This window comes from Balaenoptera acutorostrata, chromosome 15 (assembly GCF_949987535.1).
Source record: "Balaenoptera acutorostrata chromosome 15, mBalAcu1.1, whole genome shotgun sequence".
NCBI classification, from domain to species: Eukaryota; Metazoa; Chordata; class Mammalia; order Artiodactyla; family Balaenopteridae; genus Balaenoptera; species Balaenoptera acutorostrata.
The window spans coordinates 42,606,198-42,624,716 of NC_080078.1; the positions used below are offsets into that span (position 1 = coordinate 42,606,198).

Here is an 18,519-nt window from a genome sequence, read left to right on the forward strand (position 1 = left end):
AATAGATGGCAATTTTTTAAGCCAGTGCATTTTGGGGTGGTTTGTTATGCAGCACTGTTTGGCGATAGCTGACTGATATTTATTGCTCATGTAACTGAAGAGTCCAAAGGTAGCATGGGCTTCAGGTAGGATTTGAAAGGAATTCCTGTTCTATTTCTTTGTGATTCTCTTGGGGCTTCATCCCAGAATGGTTTCCCTCTTGGTGGCATGATGACTGTGCTATTTCAGGCTTCACAATCTACACCTTGTACCATCTGGAAGGCAAGAGGCTTTTCTTCTTAAACCATCACACAAAAGTCCTGGGCTTCACTCTGATTAGGCCAGCATAGGTCACGTGTCTATCCTGGGCCAATTGTTGAGCAAGGAGGGTGGGATTATGCAACTCGGTTTATGTCAACCAGAGCCCCCTCTTAAAGATGGGAGTAGGTTCAATCTTTTCCAAAATCCCCGGTGTGTCTCATTAGAGGTGGGAGTGGGGGTGGAACAGATGCTGAGAGGCACCAGCAATGTTAATTATGGAGAGAGTCTAAAACCTCCAAACTTTGTTTTGAATTTCTATTAATACCTTATTTGGCTCAAGACATTTTTTTACCTCCATGTTGCTGGGCTAGCTCGAGCTAGAGAGAGGGGATTTATCCTCTAGATCACATATGTTGCCAGGTAAATTGCAAAGCATGTGACCCCACCCATGCTGCCTTAGGCACTGGAAGGTGGGTGGGAGCCCAGCTTTCCATAGGACTTTACCATTAGCCTGCTGGACTTCCAGCTCTTGGTATCTCAGGATTTTAAGAAAATTAAAAATAGGTTTGGTCTACTAGAATTTGAAGGTCTCTGACCTAGAGGGTGAGTTAATGCTAATGTAATGAGAACTTGAACGAGTGGGACACATTGGTGTGGATGTCATTCCACTGACTCCTGTCCTCCATTGCTTCTGATGAGAAGTCAGCTGTAAACCCTGTTATTGTCCAGACATACAGGAAGCATCAAATAAAAATGTGTATTGAATTTATGAATTAAAAAAGAGAATCAAGGTCTTCTGACCCAATCCAACGTTCTTTTAAGAGTACCCCAACTTCCCTGGCATTCCAGTGGTTAAGAGTCCACGCTTCCAATGCAGGGGGCATGGGTTCGACCCCTGGTTGGGAAACTCAGATCCCACATGCTGTGCATTGTGGGCAAAAAACAAACAGACCCCACCACCTCTTTGTAAAACCTTCCATTGTACATTTCATGCTCCAACTGAAGCCTCTGCAGGAAAGTAACCAAACAAATCAATCCAGGTAATTTTTTCAAACACGGACATTAAAATGATCACCTGTTACTTTCTGTGCTTCTAAGAGTCCTCCCTGACCCTAAGTTATTTGAAAGACTGAACAATCCTTATCATTCAATATGCTTTTGTCATTCAACACATTTGTCATTCTATAAATATTACTGAACACCTGCTGTGGTCCAGGTGTTGTGTGAGGGATGCAGAATTGAATGAGAGTTAATACCTTCCATCAGGCACCCAGCTACTGTAATCTAGTTGTTCAAACCTTGGACAGAAGGAAAGATTGGGACCTTTGATGAAACTACAGATTCACAAGGAGCAACTTGCCTGTCTTCTTGGGGAATTATTTACCTTATCATCTCTAGTCATAGATGGCCTGGGTTCTATATGAAACATCTGTCAACAATAAGACGAAAATGATCTAAATCAAGTATTTTGATGTGAACCAGCCTAGGTGTTAGGTATATTGCCATATTCTTACACTAATTTCTTAAAAATTACTTCCCATAAATTTCGTCAGGGCTGCACAGGGGCATTTTTCAGTTTGATTTGCTGGTAATATCCTGGTTAAGTAATTGCCAATTTGGGAATGCAGACTCAGCTACATTTTCCTCAAGTCCCTTTTTCTCTTTGTATTTTTTTCTAGTTGAGTTATGCCTTGAACCATACAAACAGAAAACTAACGTTGGAACCTAAAATAACTGTCAACGCCAAGATTGTAGTGGTTGGTGCGTCCAGTGTTGGAATTTCCTTCCTAGAGACATTGATATTTTGGTGAGTTGTTTTACTTTGTTTGTTTTTAAAGGGGCCTTTCTCTTCCTACACCTGAGAGGATCCCTTGAAAGGACAGACCTGAGCTTTTTGCCACCTCACATACGTTGCCTATGTGGATTAATGAATCAGTGGAATATTCTAGATTAGGGGTTGGCAAACTCTAGCCCCCCAGGTCAAAACAGGTCCACCTGCTTTTGTAAATAAAGCTTTATGGGAACACAGTCACGCTCATTTATTTATGTGTTGTCTCTGTTTTGTTGATACAGCGGCAGCTTTGAGTAGCCGTGACAGAGACCATTTGGCTGGCAGTGCCTAGTATATGTCACTCTGACCCTTTCCAGAAGAAGTTTTCCAGCCCCTATTCTATACTGGTGCTTCCCTTTTTTGGCTGGATTATAAGAATCACCTAGAGAATTTGTTAAAGATGTAGATTCCCAGACCTCACAGACATAGAGAAGCAGAAACTCCTATGGAGGGCCCTGGGAACCTGTATTTTAACAGGTGTTCTGTGTGATCAAGCAGGTTTGGGGACCAGTTTTGACTGTATGCATCACAAATAGGCTTCAGAAGTGGCAGACAGTCCAGGACCTTTCCTTCAACACCTGCATTTCAGGTGCCAGGGAACAGAGTACATTTCCCCAGGACAACTGAGGTCTGTGCAGCTGTTTGATGTGTTTTCTTTTATCCTCAAAGCGCTGCACAGTTTCCTTGCAGAGCCCATTTTCCCGATAGGTGATTCCTGAGGGTTCTCAGCTCCCCCAGTTAGCTCTCCATCTGCTCAGCGAATTTCAGCCTCTCTTTAACAGGAAGAGCCCTGGGTTTTTGTCCAAGAACTTGGGTCCATGGCCTGGCATTGCCACCACTGGCATGGAACCCTTGATGTGTGCCTGACTTCTCTCAGACCCAGCTTCCTCATTCATTTCGTAAAAAGTCTCTAGATGTTTTCAAAGACCCAGGCTTTGGAGAACCACAGACTCCTAAGTTAGGAGAATCCAGTTTTTCCCAAATCTTTTGCTCAGGATCACATGAGAAACTTTAGCTACTGTTCAAAGCTGTAGGTGCTAAGAGGAGAGTGGCAGATGGGGAAAGGCATCCCCGCCATGACTCCTCCCTCCGGACAAGGAAAAGCATGGAGGAAATGACCCCTAGAAGGTGTTTGTCCTTGGTGGATATGGAGACGAACTAACCCAGATGGTTATTTTGCTCATTTGACATCATACGTAACCAAAGATTTTTTCACTTTCGAGCCAATTTGTTCAATTATCCAGAACACACCCTTAGTTAACCAGAAATAAGTCGCCTGTCTTTATTGAAATTAGCAACCAAGTTCACAGGCTTTAAATACTGTGGTCAGTCTACAGCAAACTCTCATTGCAAGAAAGAAATCCTGAGAAGCACCCAGGAATCTCCATTTTCCTGCCTATTCCACTCTGTAGTTTGAGGGCTTTCCCTGTTCTGACAGGTCTCTTCACCTCAGACTCTGAACAGCAATCTGTACAGCCACTTTTGGAAGATGAATGATCAGGGTGGAGCTGTGAAATTACAGTAGTCAAGAAGTTATCATAAACAGATCTTAAATCTTAATTTAGCTATATATCTTGTCATTATGTCTTCTTTAAAATGATTACATTAAGATATTCACATATAATTTTCTTTTTGTGGAATCAACTTAGATTTAATAAAGACAGGTATAAATTTTGATATAAGTACTTGGTTGATTAAATTCGTCAATCAGACAGGCCTTTTTAAAGCATTTTAAAGTACTCATAATTCTCTATCATCGTTATACAGATGACGTGCACTAAAAAGAGACCGGGATCAGTTTACGGATATCAAATCCTGAAGAGAGGAAATAGTTCTCTCATTATTTTCTCTAATTATTTCAGATCAGCGGTCACCATAGTAACCTGCTGCAGATTTTACTTTACCAATTTAACTGCCATTTGAACTAAATTTTGTAAATGATTTGAGTTGGAATGAAATTGAAGAAACAGAGTTTTCACCAAACACTGACCTCCAGTGAGGATTAAATCCACATTTTGGAGGCAAGATTTAGGAAAATCGCCCTCCTACGCTCATGCCCTGCATTATTAAACTCAGTTGGGGGGCACTGTAGTTCCTGGAAAATCCATTTGAGGCCCAGTACAGCCGCCTCTTTTTCCAGAAAATCTGGTCATCCTGTCATCTGGTGACAAAACAAGCACAACTCTTTGTTCTTATATTATTTACATGCAAAAAAAATTGCAAAACACCTTTGGTCTCCTCTTCAAAGACACCAAAAGCAGTCCTTGCAGAAATACTCTTCTTTCCACAAGTGCCACGGTGCTACTAGGGGTGCTGACGTGATTTGCCCAAAGTCACCAACTAATACAGACACCAGGATATAAGCTCCATGTGGGGTGTGAGTGTTGGGGGGATGTTTTGGGTTTTGTTTTCTAGTACAACCTTCTGTCTGGTCTTCAGCTACTCCCAGTCTACAGTTACACCTGTACGGAGGACACACTTTCTTTTCTGGTTGTCAGGCCTGTGGGTCACCCTGCATCTTCTTTTTGTCCTTACAAGGGCAAGACCTCCTGGGCCCTCCAGTGCCTGGTGACATGAGTGACAGGTGTTTTCTAGGGACACACACCAGCCCCCCCCTGTGGTTCTCCGTGTCCTCCTGGTCCTGGTGAATATTCCAGCGCTGGGCTGAGTGGCAGCCCTGCCCTTAGACTTCCTGCAATCTCCATGGACCCTCCTGAGGCCCCTGGCTAGCTGATGCAGAAGGGCGAGGGTGCAGGGTGATTCAGGGTGGAGGTGAGACTTGGCTAATTTGTCCCCCCACCCCCGGGTCTTGTGCATCTGTCTTCTGAGGGCACTGTGCCCAAGCAACTCCATGGAGGGCAGAGGAGGGAGCGTGTTCAGGCTCCCAGGCCCCACCCTGCGGGCACACACACCCTGGCCTCCTTTCCCCTCATCACCTGCCTTGCCGGGCTGTGTGCCCCCTGGGTGGGGACCAGGGGCTGGGCGGGGGAAGGACAGCAGGCACAGAACCAGGGCCGGGGAGCTTTCTTGGGGTGGGGGGCATAGAGGAGGAAACCCTCACTCATCCTATGGAATAGAGGGCAGTGAATTGGAGGGGAAAGGCAACTCTTAAGACACTTTGCTGTGAATTATCTGTGTTTCTCATCATGCCCAAGACATTCAGGTGACGGACCTGAGCTATTTTTAAATTGTGGTTCTCATGTGTTTGTTTGGCTGCCTGGCTCTTTGGGACGGAAAGGTGTTGGCTTGGGCACCATAGGTGTTTCATGTACATTATCCTTCTTGGTACTTCTATTAATAAGACCTCTTCAAAACCCCAAACATTGGTTTTTGGCAGAAAGATCTTGGCCTCAGTCATCAGCCCACCTCTGCTACCAACCAGTGCTGTGGTCCTGCCCTCCTCTGATGAGGGAGGGTCACGGCAGGGCCCCCCTGGTCCTGCCAGCCCTGGGTGCTGTCACACTAGGAACTCCATCGACCGTATCAGAGGTCTAAAGGGAACTCCCTATTCTTGGATCAACAGCCAAGGCCGGAGGGGAGCTTCTGTCATCTGTCAAGGAAATGCTATTTCCCGAAGGAGAACTTCGCAATGAAGTCTGAAAGCTCTTTCCAGAAAGCAAGGGGCCTCTTTTCACGCAGCTTAGCCAGTCATATTTTTACCAGTCCCTTTGTGTACCAGGTCTGGACCTGATGAACTCCCCAAATGTAATGCTTTGACTATGTCAGGCTTTCCACAGTAGTACTCCAAAATCATTTTTAAGAAAAGAAATATGGATACGCTCTACCAAAAAAGGAGTAGCAACCGGGCCTATGGACTCATCCTACGTCTTATGTCCTTTTTACTCAAAAGTTTGGTCTGGACTCCAGCAGGATTGGTATCGCCTGGGAGCTGATTAGAAACACAGAATCTCAGGCCCTGCCGCAGTCAGTGTCCCAAACAGACATTTTATTTTCCAGAATTATTCACAACAGCTTCTTCCCTATGTCTTGGGCGTCAAGTCACTGAGCTGAAGCAGTTACTATTTGATTCTGTTTCAGCTCGTACGTCTCTATGCTTTGTGTATTATATTATTTACTCCCAATTATGGAGCAGTTCCTTTTACTCCATTATTTTAAAATCTTTCCTAATTCAGTTCTGATGTAAATAATCTCTCGAGGAGCCTATAACGGGGCTAGAAAAATTCATGAATGACTCCTGGGATGACAGTGACTGAAGGCAGCCCTGGGTGGCATCCCGCCGAGGCTGGGTGGTTAGAAGAAGATGCACTTTGGTTCACGGGAACCACCCACCGTCACCTCGGCTTCCACTTCCACCCCCGGGAAGAGATGTCTCAAAACACCCACCAAGTCATCTCACCAAAGGGTGAAGTTTCTGGTTTTGGACCTGGGCATTGATCCCTCATCTGGTGGGTGTGTCGAGGTAACTAAGACTAGCTGGGAACGACAGGGCACGTTTGTGAAGCTGCCGTTGTGGCTGGAGGACCAGAACGCATGTTATCGGGCTGCACAGGACCACACAGCATCCGGCCCAGCTGTGGGGTCTGGCGGCAGCAGCCGAGCGCTTGCAGCTTAATGAGGCTTCTTATCTTTACCTTTGTCTGAGGACATCTGAAGCCTTCGTTGTGGCTTGTCACTAATTAGGTGACTAATTAAGTAGTCAGTGCTTACGTGCTGATCTCAGAGCTGAACCCCGTGAACAGGTTAGTGGCTGTTCATGCTGTCAGCCTCTGCCACGTGAATTGAGGGCTGTGTGCTCGCCCCAGTCACCCTTTGGGTACCAGGGAACTGCAGGGTGGTGGCCAGGCCCGTGGCACGTGCCCGGGGCACAGGTGGAGATCCATGGGGCAGGTCACATCTCACCATCTTGTTATGTTGGCATTACAGTGGGGCCTGTCGGGGCTGATACAGAGGCCCCTCTGATGGCCCGGTAGGGGGTAAATAGAGGGGTGGGGCAGTATGTCAGGTTCAAAGGCTCAGCCTCCCCAGGCAGAAGGACCTGACATCCTGCCTCCAGAAAATACTGACCTGGAGCTGTCCCCAGTTCCTAATCACCATCCCGTTTCCTAACCTGACTCCAGTATTTAAATGTACAGGCATCCCTGGTTTTATTGCGTTTCACAGATACTGCTTTTTTTTACAAATTGTCTTCACGATCGCACAAAACACAAACCGCATACACGGGCCAGTAACAGACTCGCCTGCTCAGCCTCTGTCCTCTACTATCAGGTCATTTTCAAATGACGACATTGGCTCCGTCTTGGCTTGCGGTCCTGCAAAAGCTGAAAACAAAGAATTTGGTGCAAGTAGTTTATTTGGGGGTGATCCCTGGGAACTACCCGAGCGAGCCGGTGAGATGGGACCAGCAGGAATGCCAGCAAAGCCCCCAAATCATGTGCCTTCGGCTCACCATGGGCAACGAGGCTCAGTCCCGCCGGGACCCCCTCTGAGGACACAGCTGGGAACGGTCCCTCTGCACCCGAGGAAGTGGGGTATTCACCCACCAGTTCCCGTCCATCTGGGCACCCTGGGCTGTGCTTCCAGCCTGTCTCTCAAGCTGCCACAGTCAGGGGGAGACCCCGGGCAGAGAAGGCAGGAAAGCATGGGACGGGAGGACCATTTGCAGGGGATGCGGGTGGGCCCGCTGCCGGCCCGCTTTCTTTCATTTGTTCTCCTTTCTTGATGTTCGTACAGTTGCCCTTTAACGAAGGCATGGGTCTAGAAAAAGGCAGAGGGAAGCGAGGCCAGACGAGAAAACTGTGTCGGGAGCGTCTCCTGATCTCCCTCCACCTCTCTTCCCGGGCGTCCTGGCAGCTCTAGAGAGAACCCAGGTGCTCTGCTCCACCAGAAACCTCTGCTGGAACAAAGAGGGACAGTGGGCCTGTCTTGGCAAATACTTGATTTCTCCTTCGGGATGGAGATGAAATTAGATCAGCAGTTTTCACCTTTAGCGCCGCCTGGGAACCTGTTGCAGGTGCCGATACAGGCCCCCCTGTAAGGACTGAATCGGAAACCCGGGGCCGGAGGCTGGGACCCGTGTTTTCACGCCGGTTTTGGGAGCCCGAGAACCACTGAGTTGGGGTAGAGTCAGCTCTCTGCCACTACTGCTGGGGCCCAGGTGGATCATCTGACCTCTCTGAACCGCCGTCGTTTCCACACCTGTGCAACAGGGAAAGCACCCAGGATCTCTCCTCCTCCACTGGCAAGAAGGCAAAGCACCTAGAAAGACCTAGCACTCAATTCTTGCTAGACTGACACCTCCCCGCTAATGCCATTTGCATGTCCAGATCCCGGTGGGAGCTGAGCAGTTGTGAGGGAATTGCCTGGAGAGTCATGATGTAGGAGGTGCCCTCTTCCCCAAGGACTGGGGATGAACCAGAGGCGTTTCCTGAGGAGTCCGTGCCTGCTTCCTGGGAGAGCGCCTCGCCTGGCACAGACGGTCCCCTGGAGTCCAGTTAGAGTGGCCACCACCTCTGGTCTAACATCAGGAGGACCCAGCAAGCAGCCTAGCACTCTGTGATGTGTCCATGTTGCAAAGCTGCCCGGCTCTAGAGAGTTTTTGGCTGTCTACTTAGACGGGGGGAGACCCAGATGCCTTCTGGACCAAAGACGTCCATAGTCACAATGGCCACATCTGCAGCTCCAACTGACCATCTCTGCCTTGTGGGTGTTTCTTCTGGATGTTTCTTGGGTCCTTTTCTGATGTTTGGATGGTTTACAAATCTGAATTTGGACATCCTTGTGGCCTCTGTTCTGCCACTAACCTCGAGTTTATCATGTGATTCTTAGGGGACTCTGGCTGCACCCCTACCCCGAGCCCAGGAATTCTGCTGCAGTAAAAAAAAACAAAAAAAACAAGGCCAACACAAAAAGTTCAGTCTTTACTCAGGTCCCTCAAATATTTAATGGGATCATATGCTTCCTGCATAGAAACTTATACTAAACTGTACCCTCCTTCCTTGAGCACCCAGCCCCCTGGGAGCCTCTCAGTTTTCTCTCCCCAGTGTTGTCCCGGGACCACCAGCACCGACATCATCTGGGAACTTGTTAGAAATACAAACTCTCAGGTCCAACCCCAGACCAGCCGCATCAGAAACTCCGAGAATGGGGCCCGGCGGTCTGTACCGCGGCGAGCCCTCCTGGGATTCTCCTGTGCAGCCTCACTCCCCAAAAGGCAGAGGACACGGCGCACCCTCGGTCACACCCCCGCCACCCCTCCTCAGCTCTGACTCCAACAGTCACCTTCCTCCCGGCAGAGGGAGGGCTCAGACTAGGACACCGCCCACTGGATTCTCTTACCCAGGTGCAAACAGGCAGAGGAGTCCACACCGCACTGAGGGAGTCAGGGGGTGTCAAACCCCTCGCCCGCCGCCTTACGGCATCTGATGTTAGGTGGAAACGTAAGCCAGGGGCCTTCCGTAGAGGTGCCCGGAGCCGTGATCTTTGGAGAAAGGGAGCACCTGGAGCCATTGTGCGAGACCCAGACCAGGCAAGGCCGCCTACTGAGCAGAGACTTTATCTCTAAGTGTAGTTCTCTGAAGAGGGTTCCTTTCTAAGGAACACTCGCCACATGGTAAGGTGCGCGGGCTTGGCAAAAACTGCTTGCATTTCCGTTTTGATTTTAAGAATTGTGGTGAAGAAAAACGTTGTTGGTCAGCTTCCTAGACCTCGGGGTTAAGGCGGAGTAACTTTCCATATAAGCAACAGTCTGTGGAAATTCCAGACTCTACAATCCAGTACCTCAGAGCTACTTTTGGGGGTGCGGGTAAGGGTGGGGAGGTGGTCGTTATAAAAGGACAGCTTCCTGGACCCCTGTTCCTGTGGTTACAATTCACCAGGTTGGAGTGGGCCTCAGGAATGTGTATTTTTAAGACTCTCCAGGTAATTCTGACATGCAGCCGGGTTTAGTAACCATTTATGTAGACATTTCCTCAAACTTGGCAGTCTCATCTATGAGGAAACCTATTTCCCCCTCTGACTGCTCATTGTAACTGAGCTGTTTTTATGGGCTGTGTTTTCCAGACCATATTTTTATACTCTCAACAAATCATAGAACTTCTAAGTCACATCATTACTTCAGGGCTTACCAGGCATAATTATTAATGTATCATTAAACCTTGCATAGCTGAAGTCATTACCCTAAGTTCATAGTATTTACATGCTGAATTGGACCTAGTAGAAAGCATTTCACAAAGCTTCATGCTTCAGCTATTCACCATTGAGAATGAAGGTCCAAGGAGATATACCTGCCAAGCATGAGGAAACCTGCCCTGACGGTGTCAATAAAGCCTTCCTAACTCCCAGCATTTGCCCAAAGCATAAAACCTTTCCTCATCCTTCGAGATCGGAAGTGATCTCACTTGCTTTTGAATTCCCATAATGCTTGGTTTTTCCAGTCCTGTGGGATGACCGATTTTGTCTTGTACTTGGCCATCTCTTGTGTGCGAAGGCTTTCCAGCTTGTCTCTCATAGCTGCCATCTTGGTATTTACATCTTACATTTATATGCTCAAAGGATAAATGTATGACATTTTTACTTCATGTACATAGAGATGAAAACATCATAAATCATTTCCCCTAAAACATAAAGCAAAACTCAATTTCATTTTGGTCTTTTTTGCCAGAACTCCCAAATTTTATTCTTATCTGTTCAGTGGACATTTCAAACATTACACTCATTTTCTCTTTTTCAGTAAGGATTTATGTTTTCCTTTCATGCAGAGATACATAAGCTTTTCATCTGAAATCCTGAATCCCCAAATCTCCCTCCCCCAAACCCCTTTACCCTGGCCACCAGCCCCTTCCCCTGCCAGGTCCCTGGAGAATCCACAGAGCACTGAGGTCCCGCCAGGCAGGCGATTTTACTGATTGTTGGATCCAGTGCTGATCAGAGATCCTTGCCCCAGGACACGAGGCTGGACTCAGGCAGGCTGAAGAGACTTGCTCGTTGGTCCCTTCCTCTGGGCTCTATCCCGGTTCCTACAGGGGCTTCCACGAGCAGGGGAGCCGTGGAACATGGCACTCACCCCATGAACACTGAGTGCATCCCTTCTATCGATAGAGAGCCCAGAATCCTTGACCACACGCCCCTACCCCTCTGGTCTCCCCCAGAGGTCAGGGTGTGCTGTTACTGACAGCTTTGTGGCCACGCGTGCAGCTGCTGTGTCATTTTTACTCACACAACAAAAATGAAGTCAGTAGCCAAGGACGTTGTCCAAAAGTCTCTTTTGTGATCTAAGAGGAAAAAATATTGCTGAAATTAAACATTTTTCGAGGAAAAACTGTAGATTCTCTTAACTGGTTCTCTACTCATAATAAATATTTTGTTTTGATTTGTTTTGTCCCTATTTTTCCTCTCCTACTGGAAGTTCACATAACTCCTAACTTTTAAATCCCATCATTTTATCATTAATTTTGTGGAATTATGTGGTATCATTAAGACCAAATTAAGTCGGAGTTATTCTTTGACAAGTCACATATGCAGTTAGGTTAAATGTCTATCTTGAGCTGGGACTTACTGTCAGTTGGCAAATATTTTTGTCATTGCTTGAGCAATTCAGAAAGCAGAGATTTTAGTAAATTAAATTGTAACATTTAGATTGATATGGGATAATTAGTTTCCCTCTACATTATTTGTTCAAATAAAAGCATTAATGAAAACAGTTAATTAAATCCCTTGCTTTGGTTGTCCTTGTTATGTGCCCCCCCCAAAAAAAAGAAATCAGCAAAAACATAAAAATAAAAAATAATAAGCATTCACCTGGCAGGTTGACAGGTTTCTACCGCTCAGAAGGGTAAGCAACATGAGAAGTGTTATGTTTCTTTTACCATGTTCACCATAAATTGGCAATGTGACCCTCTTTATTTGAAGAATAAGAATGCTCAGACCTAATTTTGTAGCTGTCCTCCCGAAGCATGGAATGAAACGCAATAGCTTTTACTTATTTCCCTGGATACTCTAATCCCTCCCTGCTTTACAAGTATCTTTGAGCTGTTCCTCCCTCTGTATCCACAGCAACGTGAAATCCCACCGGAATTATCTGCTGTAGAAATGCAGGTGCACTTGTTTAATGTTTCATTGGCCTGAGCGCTTCACTTGAACTTTTTTTGGTTCCACAACATGGTGACCTTTGATTTTAGAGCAGAGGGCTCACAATGATGCTAGATTTCGTTTCTACACGTTAAGCCGATACCATTAGACCTGAGATCGTGCTTTTCCCGAGGTGCTGCTGCTTCTGCCATCTCATCTAACACATGTCCAAACCAGGATGCACCCCGTGACCCACTTCCATGTGCAGGAACTTTTTTTTTAATTCATTAATTAATTTTTGGCTGCGTTGGGTCTTCGTTGCTGTGCGTGGGCTTTCTCTAGTTGCAGCGAGCGGGGGCTACTCTTCGTTGTGGTGCGCGGGCTTCTCATTGCAGGGGCTTCTCTTGTTGTGGAGCGTGGGCTCTAGAGTGCAGGCTCAGTAGTTGTGGTGCACGGGCTTAGTTGCTCCGCAGCATGTGGGATCTTCCCAGACCAGGGATCGAACCCATGTCCGTTGCATTGGCAGGCAGATTCTTAACCACTGCGCCACCAGGGAAGTCCCTGCAGGAACTTTTTGAATATTCATAGGTAATCAGAATAAAAGTCTTAAATGTTTTATATCCATATTTCATCCTCAGAAGAGCTAAGATCTATTTGTACATTATAAATAGTATAATGACTTTGGACTGATACTCTTAGATAGTTATAAATTTAAGAAATCAAATATTTGGATGTTTCTAAATCAGATGACAGAGATAACTATCACAGAAAAATATGAGGTTGGAGATAAAATGGAAATGCTGATGGTAATTTCATATAAAGTCATGAAAGAGACAGGGAACCTTCATGGAGTAGCAAAAAGGTTGATGTTACAAAGAAGAGTGAAGAGGCTAGGTTAGGCCCCAACCATAAGGGCCTGAGATACCATGCTCATGAATTTGGACTTAGTATTTTGGTTATAAAAATAGGTAACATTCACTGAAAATGTTTTGTGCAGCAGGCAATAGTCTTAAGCATTTTACAGATATTATTTCATCTCATCCTCATAGCACCCCTGTGAGGAGCTAGGTTCTATTATTCCCATTTTACCGGCTAGCAACTGAGCCACAGAGGGGTTGAATACTTGCTCAAAGTCAAAGAGCTAGGAAGTGCTCGGGCCAGGAGTCCAGTGAGGCAATCTGACCCCTGAGCCCATGGTCTTAGCTGCTCTGCTCCGCATCTACCCAAGCGGTGAGCAGACATAGACGTGAGATGGGATTTAATTTAAAAAGAGGTTTCCAGTAGCCGTGTGGAAGATGGGCAGGAGAGAGGCTTGTGCCGGGAAGACTGACCCTCAGACTGTTTTCTCTGGGCAAGAAGGTGAGTGAAGGCAGTGTGTCCTGGGAATGGCAGGTGTCGGGCACTCAAGAGATGTGGACGACGTAGACATGACTGGACATGGTGACCAATTGTGGGAAGGGAGAGAGAGGGTAGGAGTTTGAGGTTGGCTCCCAAATTCCTGACTTGTGAGGCAGTCTGTTGACCATGCCTTTGATGAAGTTAAAAGAGGAGTGGGACGGGGCCACATGGACCTTTGTTTGGACACGTATGGAATTTGGGATGCCTGGGGAGGGGCCACATTAGGACCGATGGGCATCTGGAAATTAGGTTTCTAGCTCAGAAGAAAACTATAATGTAAAGATGTAAGATGAAGGTGTGATGTCAGTCACATCACCCAGGGAGCTGGGCATGGAGACTGGGAAGTTTGGCAAAGGATAGATGGGGCACGGAGGAGGAGCTGGTGAGGGAAGCAGTCTTCAAAGAGAACCTTAAGACAGTGCTGTCTCAGACCGCGTGTTCTATGGCGGTAGCTCCTGGGTGGGGCCTCCTGCATGGTCCCAGGTGTCCACATGTCCTCCAGCCCTTGTTCCTCGGGATTCCCACCAGCAGTGGCACCCCGCCCACCATTGCTAGTCCCTGGATGAGCCCCAGAACCCTGCCCACACCTCTGCCTTCACTCAGTCAGACACTGTGGAGTCAGCTGTCTACTTCCTGCTTGGACCCTGACTGATACAAGCATCTTCCCTCATCACCCCCCCACCTTTCCTTTAGGAGTCAATACATAGAGATTTCTAGTTGCTTTCCAGTGTTTATTTTGTACTTTGTCCTTGATAACAGAACTCTGGGCAGTGTGGTTCTTGGAAAACCCATTGTGTTTCTCTTTGAAAAGCCACATTTCCCAGCCTTCCTTGCTGCTATATATGGCCATGTCACTAAGTTCTCCCACGTCAGCAGAAATGTCATATGAGACTTTCAGGGAAGCTCCTTAATGGGCAACCCTTTCTACCCATTCCTCCTCCCTTCCGCCTGTAATGTGGATATGGGGTGTGATGGCTGGAGCTCCAGGAGCCACCTTGGACCTGAGGTGACCTTGAGAATGGAAGGCACACACTGAGAAGTGGAGAAGCAGGGCCTGCTGACAGCGTGGCTCCACCTGTTAGCACTAGACAGGTCACTTCCAGGTTTCTTAAGTGCAGTTGTAAGAGAAACTTGCTGGGATAGGGAGAGGGAGAGACAGGAGAGGAACTTGAAGAGGAGACAGGGTTAATGGGACACCCCTCCCTTCTGAATGGGGGGAATGGAAGATGGCTCTTGTAGTTGTCTCTGGAGGTGGCAAGAAGGGAAATGGAGGGAGGAGTCTTGCCAGGGGACTAGTTTCTGTTCTCCTTATGATGTGGGAGATGTCCTCACTTGAGAATGAGGAAGGGGGATAGTAGGGACCTTGAAGATTGGATATAGAACCAGAACAGCCACAATGAAGAACGCAAAAGGAATTTGGCTAAGGCTAGAGAAGAAGGGTGGAAAGCTGGTTCCTTAATAGATAAAAAGTAAGAAAACGCCCCTCCCCCAGTCTTTTGGCGAAATCTTTAATTGTACAATAGCATAATTCAGGGCAATACAGTGTGGTAATTCGGCAATTTACAAGTCATTTTACAAGTGACCCATGTTGTTAGATAGTTCAAACTGTTCAGTACCAAAGAGATTGTTTCTTTAGTAAAAAATACCGCTGGATAATTACGAAGCCACTTATTCACATAGAGATGTAAAAAAGGCCTGTATATAATTGTATTATTAGTACAACATAAACCACATTTTAGTCACATAGGCTCCAAAGCCCAAATAAATTTTGACCGCGTGTGAGTGTAAACACGTATTATTATTTGCATTTTCCGTTAAATGGTAATAAATCAAAGGCTTGCAATTGGTGTGTTTGCAGACTGCAGCCATAAGTAGTCGGGGTTAATTGTGACCTTTATGTTACTTGAACGTATTCAAAAGTTTTATTCTTATTATTAGGGGATGAAATGTGCTTGGTTTTCTTTGTATCAAATAAGAATTTTCATTCTTAAATGACACACATCCTGAGAGACTTTAAAGCAAAACCTTTCCTAATATTTAGCTATTTTTAAATGTCAGGTGCAGTTGAGTTTATTCCATTGCCTGCCGTGCCATCACCAAAAGTCTCCTGCTTTTAATGGTACTTAACAGATTGTCCGCAAATTGATAGCATTTCCACGTTTGGAAATTTTCCAGTTTCCTCCTGGGAAAAGAGGGCAGGTGTTTTCCTCTAACTTGGAGAAGGTTTCTTTTTCTGCATTTGGTTGGTCTAAGGGGAGGGGTGAACCAAGAAGAGATTTTTAGAAAAAAAGAATGTTTTTCTCATCCTGCTGAAGCGCAGGAGATCAGCCCACCCATAAGATGTTGCTGACCGTAGCTGGAAGGCAGATCTGCAGCAGGAGGATCTTAAATATTTCAGGGAGACACGGAGGCAGCGCTGAGGAGTGTCTGCTTAGTGTGCTGGGCTGCTGCTTACCATCCCTGGGGGATTGGTCCCTGGGCCACCTGGGTGAGTGCAGAGGGCACTACTCGGGGTCAGAAGACGTGGCTTTCATTTCTGGCCCTGCTGCTTCTGAGCTTCGTGACCGTGAACAAATTACCTATCATTTCCAACCTCGATTTTCTGTCTGAAATACAGAGAATACGAACCTGCAACGCCCCCCTGCCACCACCCCCGGCAGAAATTGTCCTGAAGATTAATCTCTATGACGACGCCCGTAATCATGCCTCGGGCCCTGGAAAGCCTGATGCAAATAAATATAAGGCAGCTTTGCTCTTGAAAGGAATCTTCTAGAATTCTCTCCTCTGTGATGCTGTGCTCTCCTGATCTGAGTAGTTACATATATCTGAAAGTCATAAAGCTAATGTTGACTATGGGAATTAGATGATCTTTGCATCCCTGCCCACAGGTTGGGGTCTACAGGGCAGTGAAGACCAAGGTTAGATGAGAAGATGCTAAAGCCAGATGGCCTGAGTTCACACCCAGCGTCCAGATTTCCTGGCTGCACCGTCTTAGGCAAATCACTTTGCCTCTGTTCCGCATAATAAAATCGGGGTAATAATAGTACTGACCTCATCGTACTGCTTCCAGGACTCAGTGAGGGCCTTGCAGAGCACTTGAGTGTAAGCACTCAGCAAGTTTCACCATGGTGGTTAGAATTCCAGGCCGGCTCTCAGAAGGAGTCTGAAACTCAAACTTTGAGTTGACTTATACTAAATTTACCTGCTTCCTCCCAGTTTGGGGTTTTATTTTGTTTTACTCTGAGAAGCAAATTTTAAAAAGTTAAATGGCACCTGCGTTCACAAGGTCACAGCTTTTGGAAGTTTCTGCCATTAGCTGCTCCGGCACCCTCTCACTTCTTTCATTTAAATGGTCGGTTCTCTTGGAAGGTTTGTGCAAAAAGAGTTGCTACGTTCAAAGAAAGACTCAACAATTGGAAGACACGTGAAATAAGGTTAAATTGAATTGTAATAAACTTTCACTGAATTGTGCTTTACCTCTTTTTTTTTTTCTTCTTTTTTTCTTTCTCCTTAGCTCTCACCTGAAGTTCAGTAATCTCACCCTGATTTCAACCCACGGACTCCCAGGGAAAAAACTTCTGGGCACTGAACAAAGGAAGTTTTTAGCAAGCGAGTATGAATTCTATTTTCTTTTTTTTTAAATTTTATTTTATATTGGATTATAGGTGATTTACAATGTTGTGTTAGTTTCAGGTGTACAGCAAAGTGACTCAGTTATACATATACATATATCTCCTCTTTTTCAGATTCTTTTCCCATATAGGTTATTACAGAATATTGAGTAGAGTTCCCAGTCCTATATAGTAGGTCCTTGTTGATTATCTATTTAATATATAGTAGTGTGTGTATGTTAATCCCAATCTCCTAATTTATCCCTCCCCTGCTTTTTCATTCTGAAGCCTAAATGTCCTAATTTGTGTGCAGTCCTTTTTCTGCTAAATGGTAGGAAAGGGAGGTGGCAGGCTTTTCTCCTGAGTTCAGATGTTCCTTAGGAGATACAAATGCAAGTTAAGAGTGAATGGCAGGTCTGGGAGGATGCCGGCCCTGTTCCAAACAACTGGGACGGGTCTGTGACCCAGATACCACCTGCTTTTGGGTTCTGAGTGACACTCCAGGGCATGGGAGCTTGGTGACTGTATTTGCATCAGACCAGGCAATTTGCCAGAGGGAGCTAAAGTCTGGGCACCTCCGTGGGATGAGGGTCTCAGGCCCACCTGGCCCTTTGTCATCAGGGCTGATGAGGCAGAGGCCTTCTGAGTCCTCTGAGTCTGTCATTGTTTCTGTCCCAGTGGAATCAGTCTTTGACAACATCCCTTCTAGAAAATGCCACTTCATTATCACACAGCTTCCATTCATTTTAATTTCCTGTAGCAAAGCATGAGTATAAGAATGATTAGGCTCCCTGCCTCTAGAAACAATGTCCCAATTTTTCCAACGAGGAGGGAGGAAATTGTTCTCTCTCAGGGGGTTTTCATTTTAGATCCACAACGAAGGACCCTCTTTCCTTTGTGAAAAAGGCTGACTTTGCCTTCAAACTGTGAGAAAAATGGCAGTCTCCTTGCCAGCAGAGCTAGGCTCATTTTGCCCTAATACTTTTACCAAACTATAAACTTTGGGGTTTGGGGAAGGACATCATCAGGGTGCAGTCAAAAAGACGTGGGTTTTGAGCCAGGTCGATGAATTCAGATCCTGCTCCCATCACAAAGCGGATTTCATCTCTCTGAGCTTTGGGGGTTTTGACTGGAAATGTGTATGATAAGCCAGCCTTGCTGGAGTTTTTGGTTAAAATTAGCCTAACACCAAGTTCTGGCTGAGCATGGAGGATCAACCCACGTACACCCGCTTCCCTCACTTTCCCTTCTTTCCAAATGACATAATTCCCAGGAAATGCTGGTGTTCCTGATAAATGTCTCACGAGGAATTTCATTCAGTCGGCCTGGCAAAGGTTTCTGTCAGTCCCCAGGTCAGGGGTGTTCCAGGAGAGACAGGCTAGCAAGTGATGCTCTGCTGGCCTGATTCTGTGG

General features: G+C 46.3%; 1 protein-coding gene across 2 annotated transcripts in view; it reads left to right on the forward strand.

Moving 5' to 3' along the window:
• Window positions 1–18,519, forward strand: part of CFAP61 (cilia and flagella associated protein 61) — a 262,542-nt gene that overhangs the window by 157,786 nt on the left and 86,237 nt on the right. For both annotated transcript variants that reach the window (XM_007191888.3, XM_057528332.1), the window contains exons 18-19: window positions 1,920–2,047; window positions 17,010–17,108. In XM_007191888.3, coding sequence (XP_007191950.2) covers window positions 1,920–2,047; window positions 17,010–17,108 — 227 coding nt within the window. The remainder of the gene's footprint in view (window positions 1–1,919; window positions 2,048–17,009; window positions 17,109–18,519) is intronic.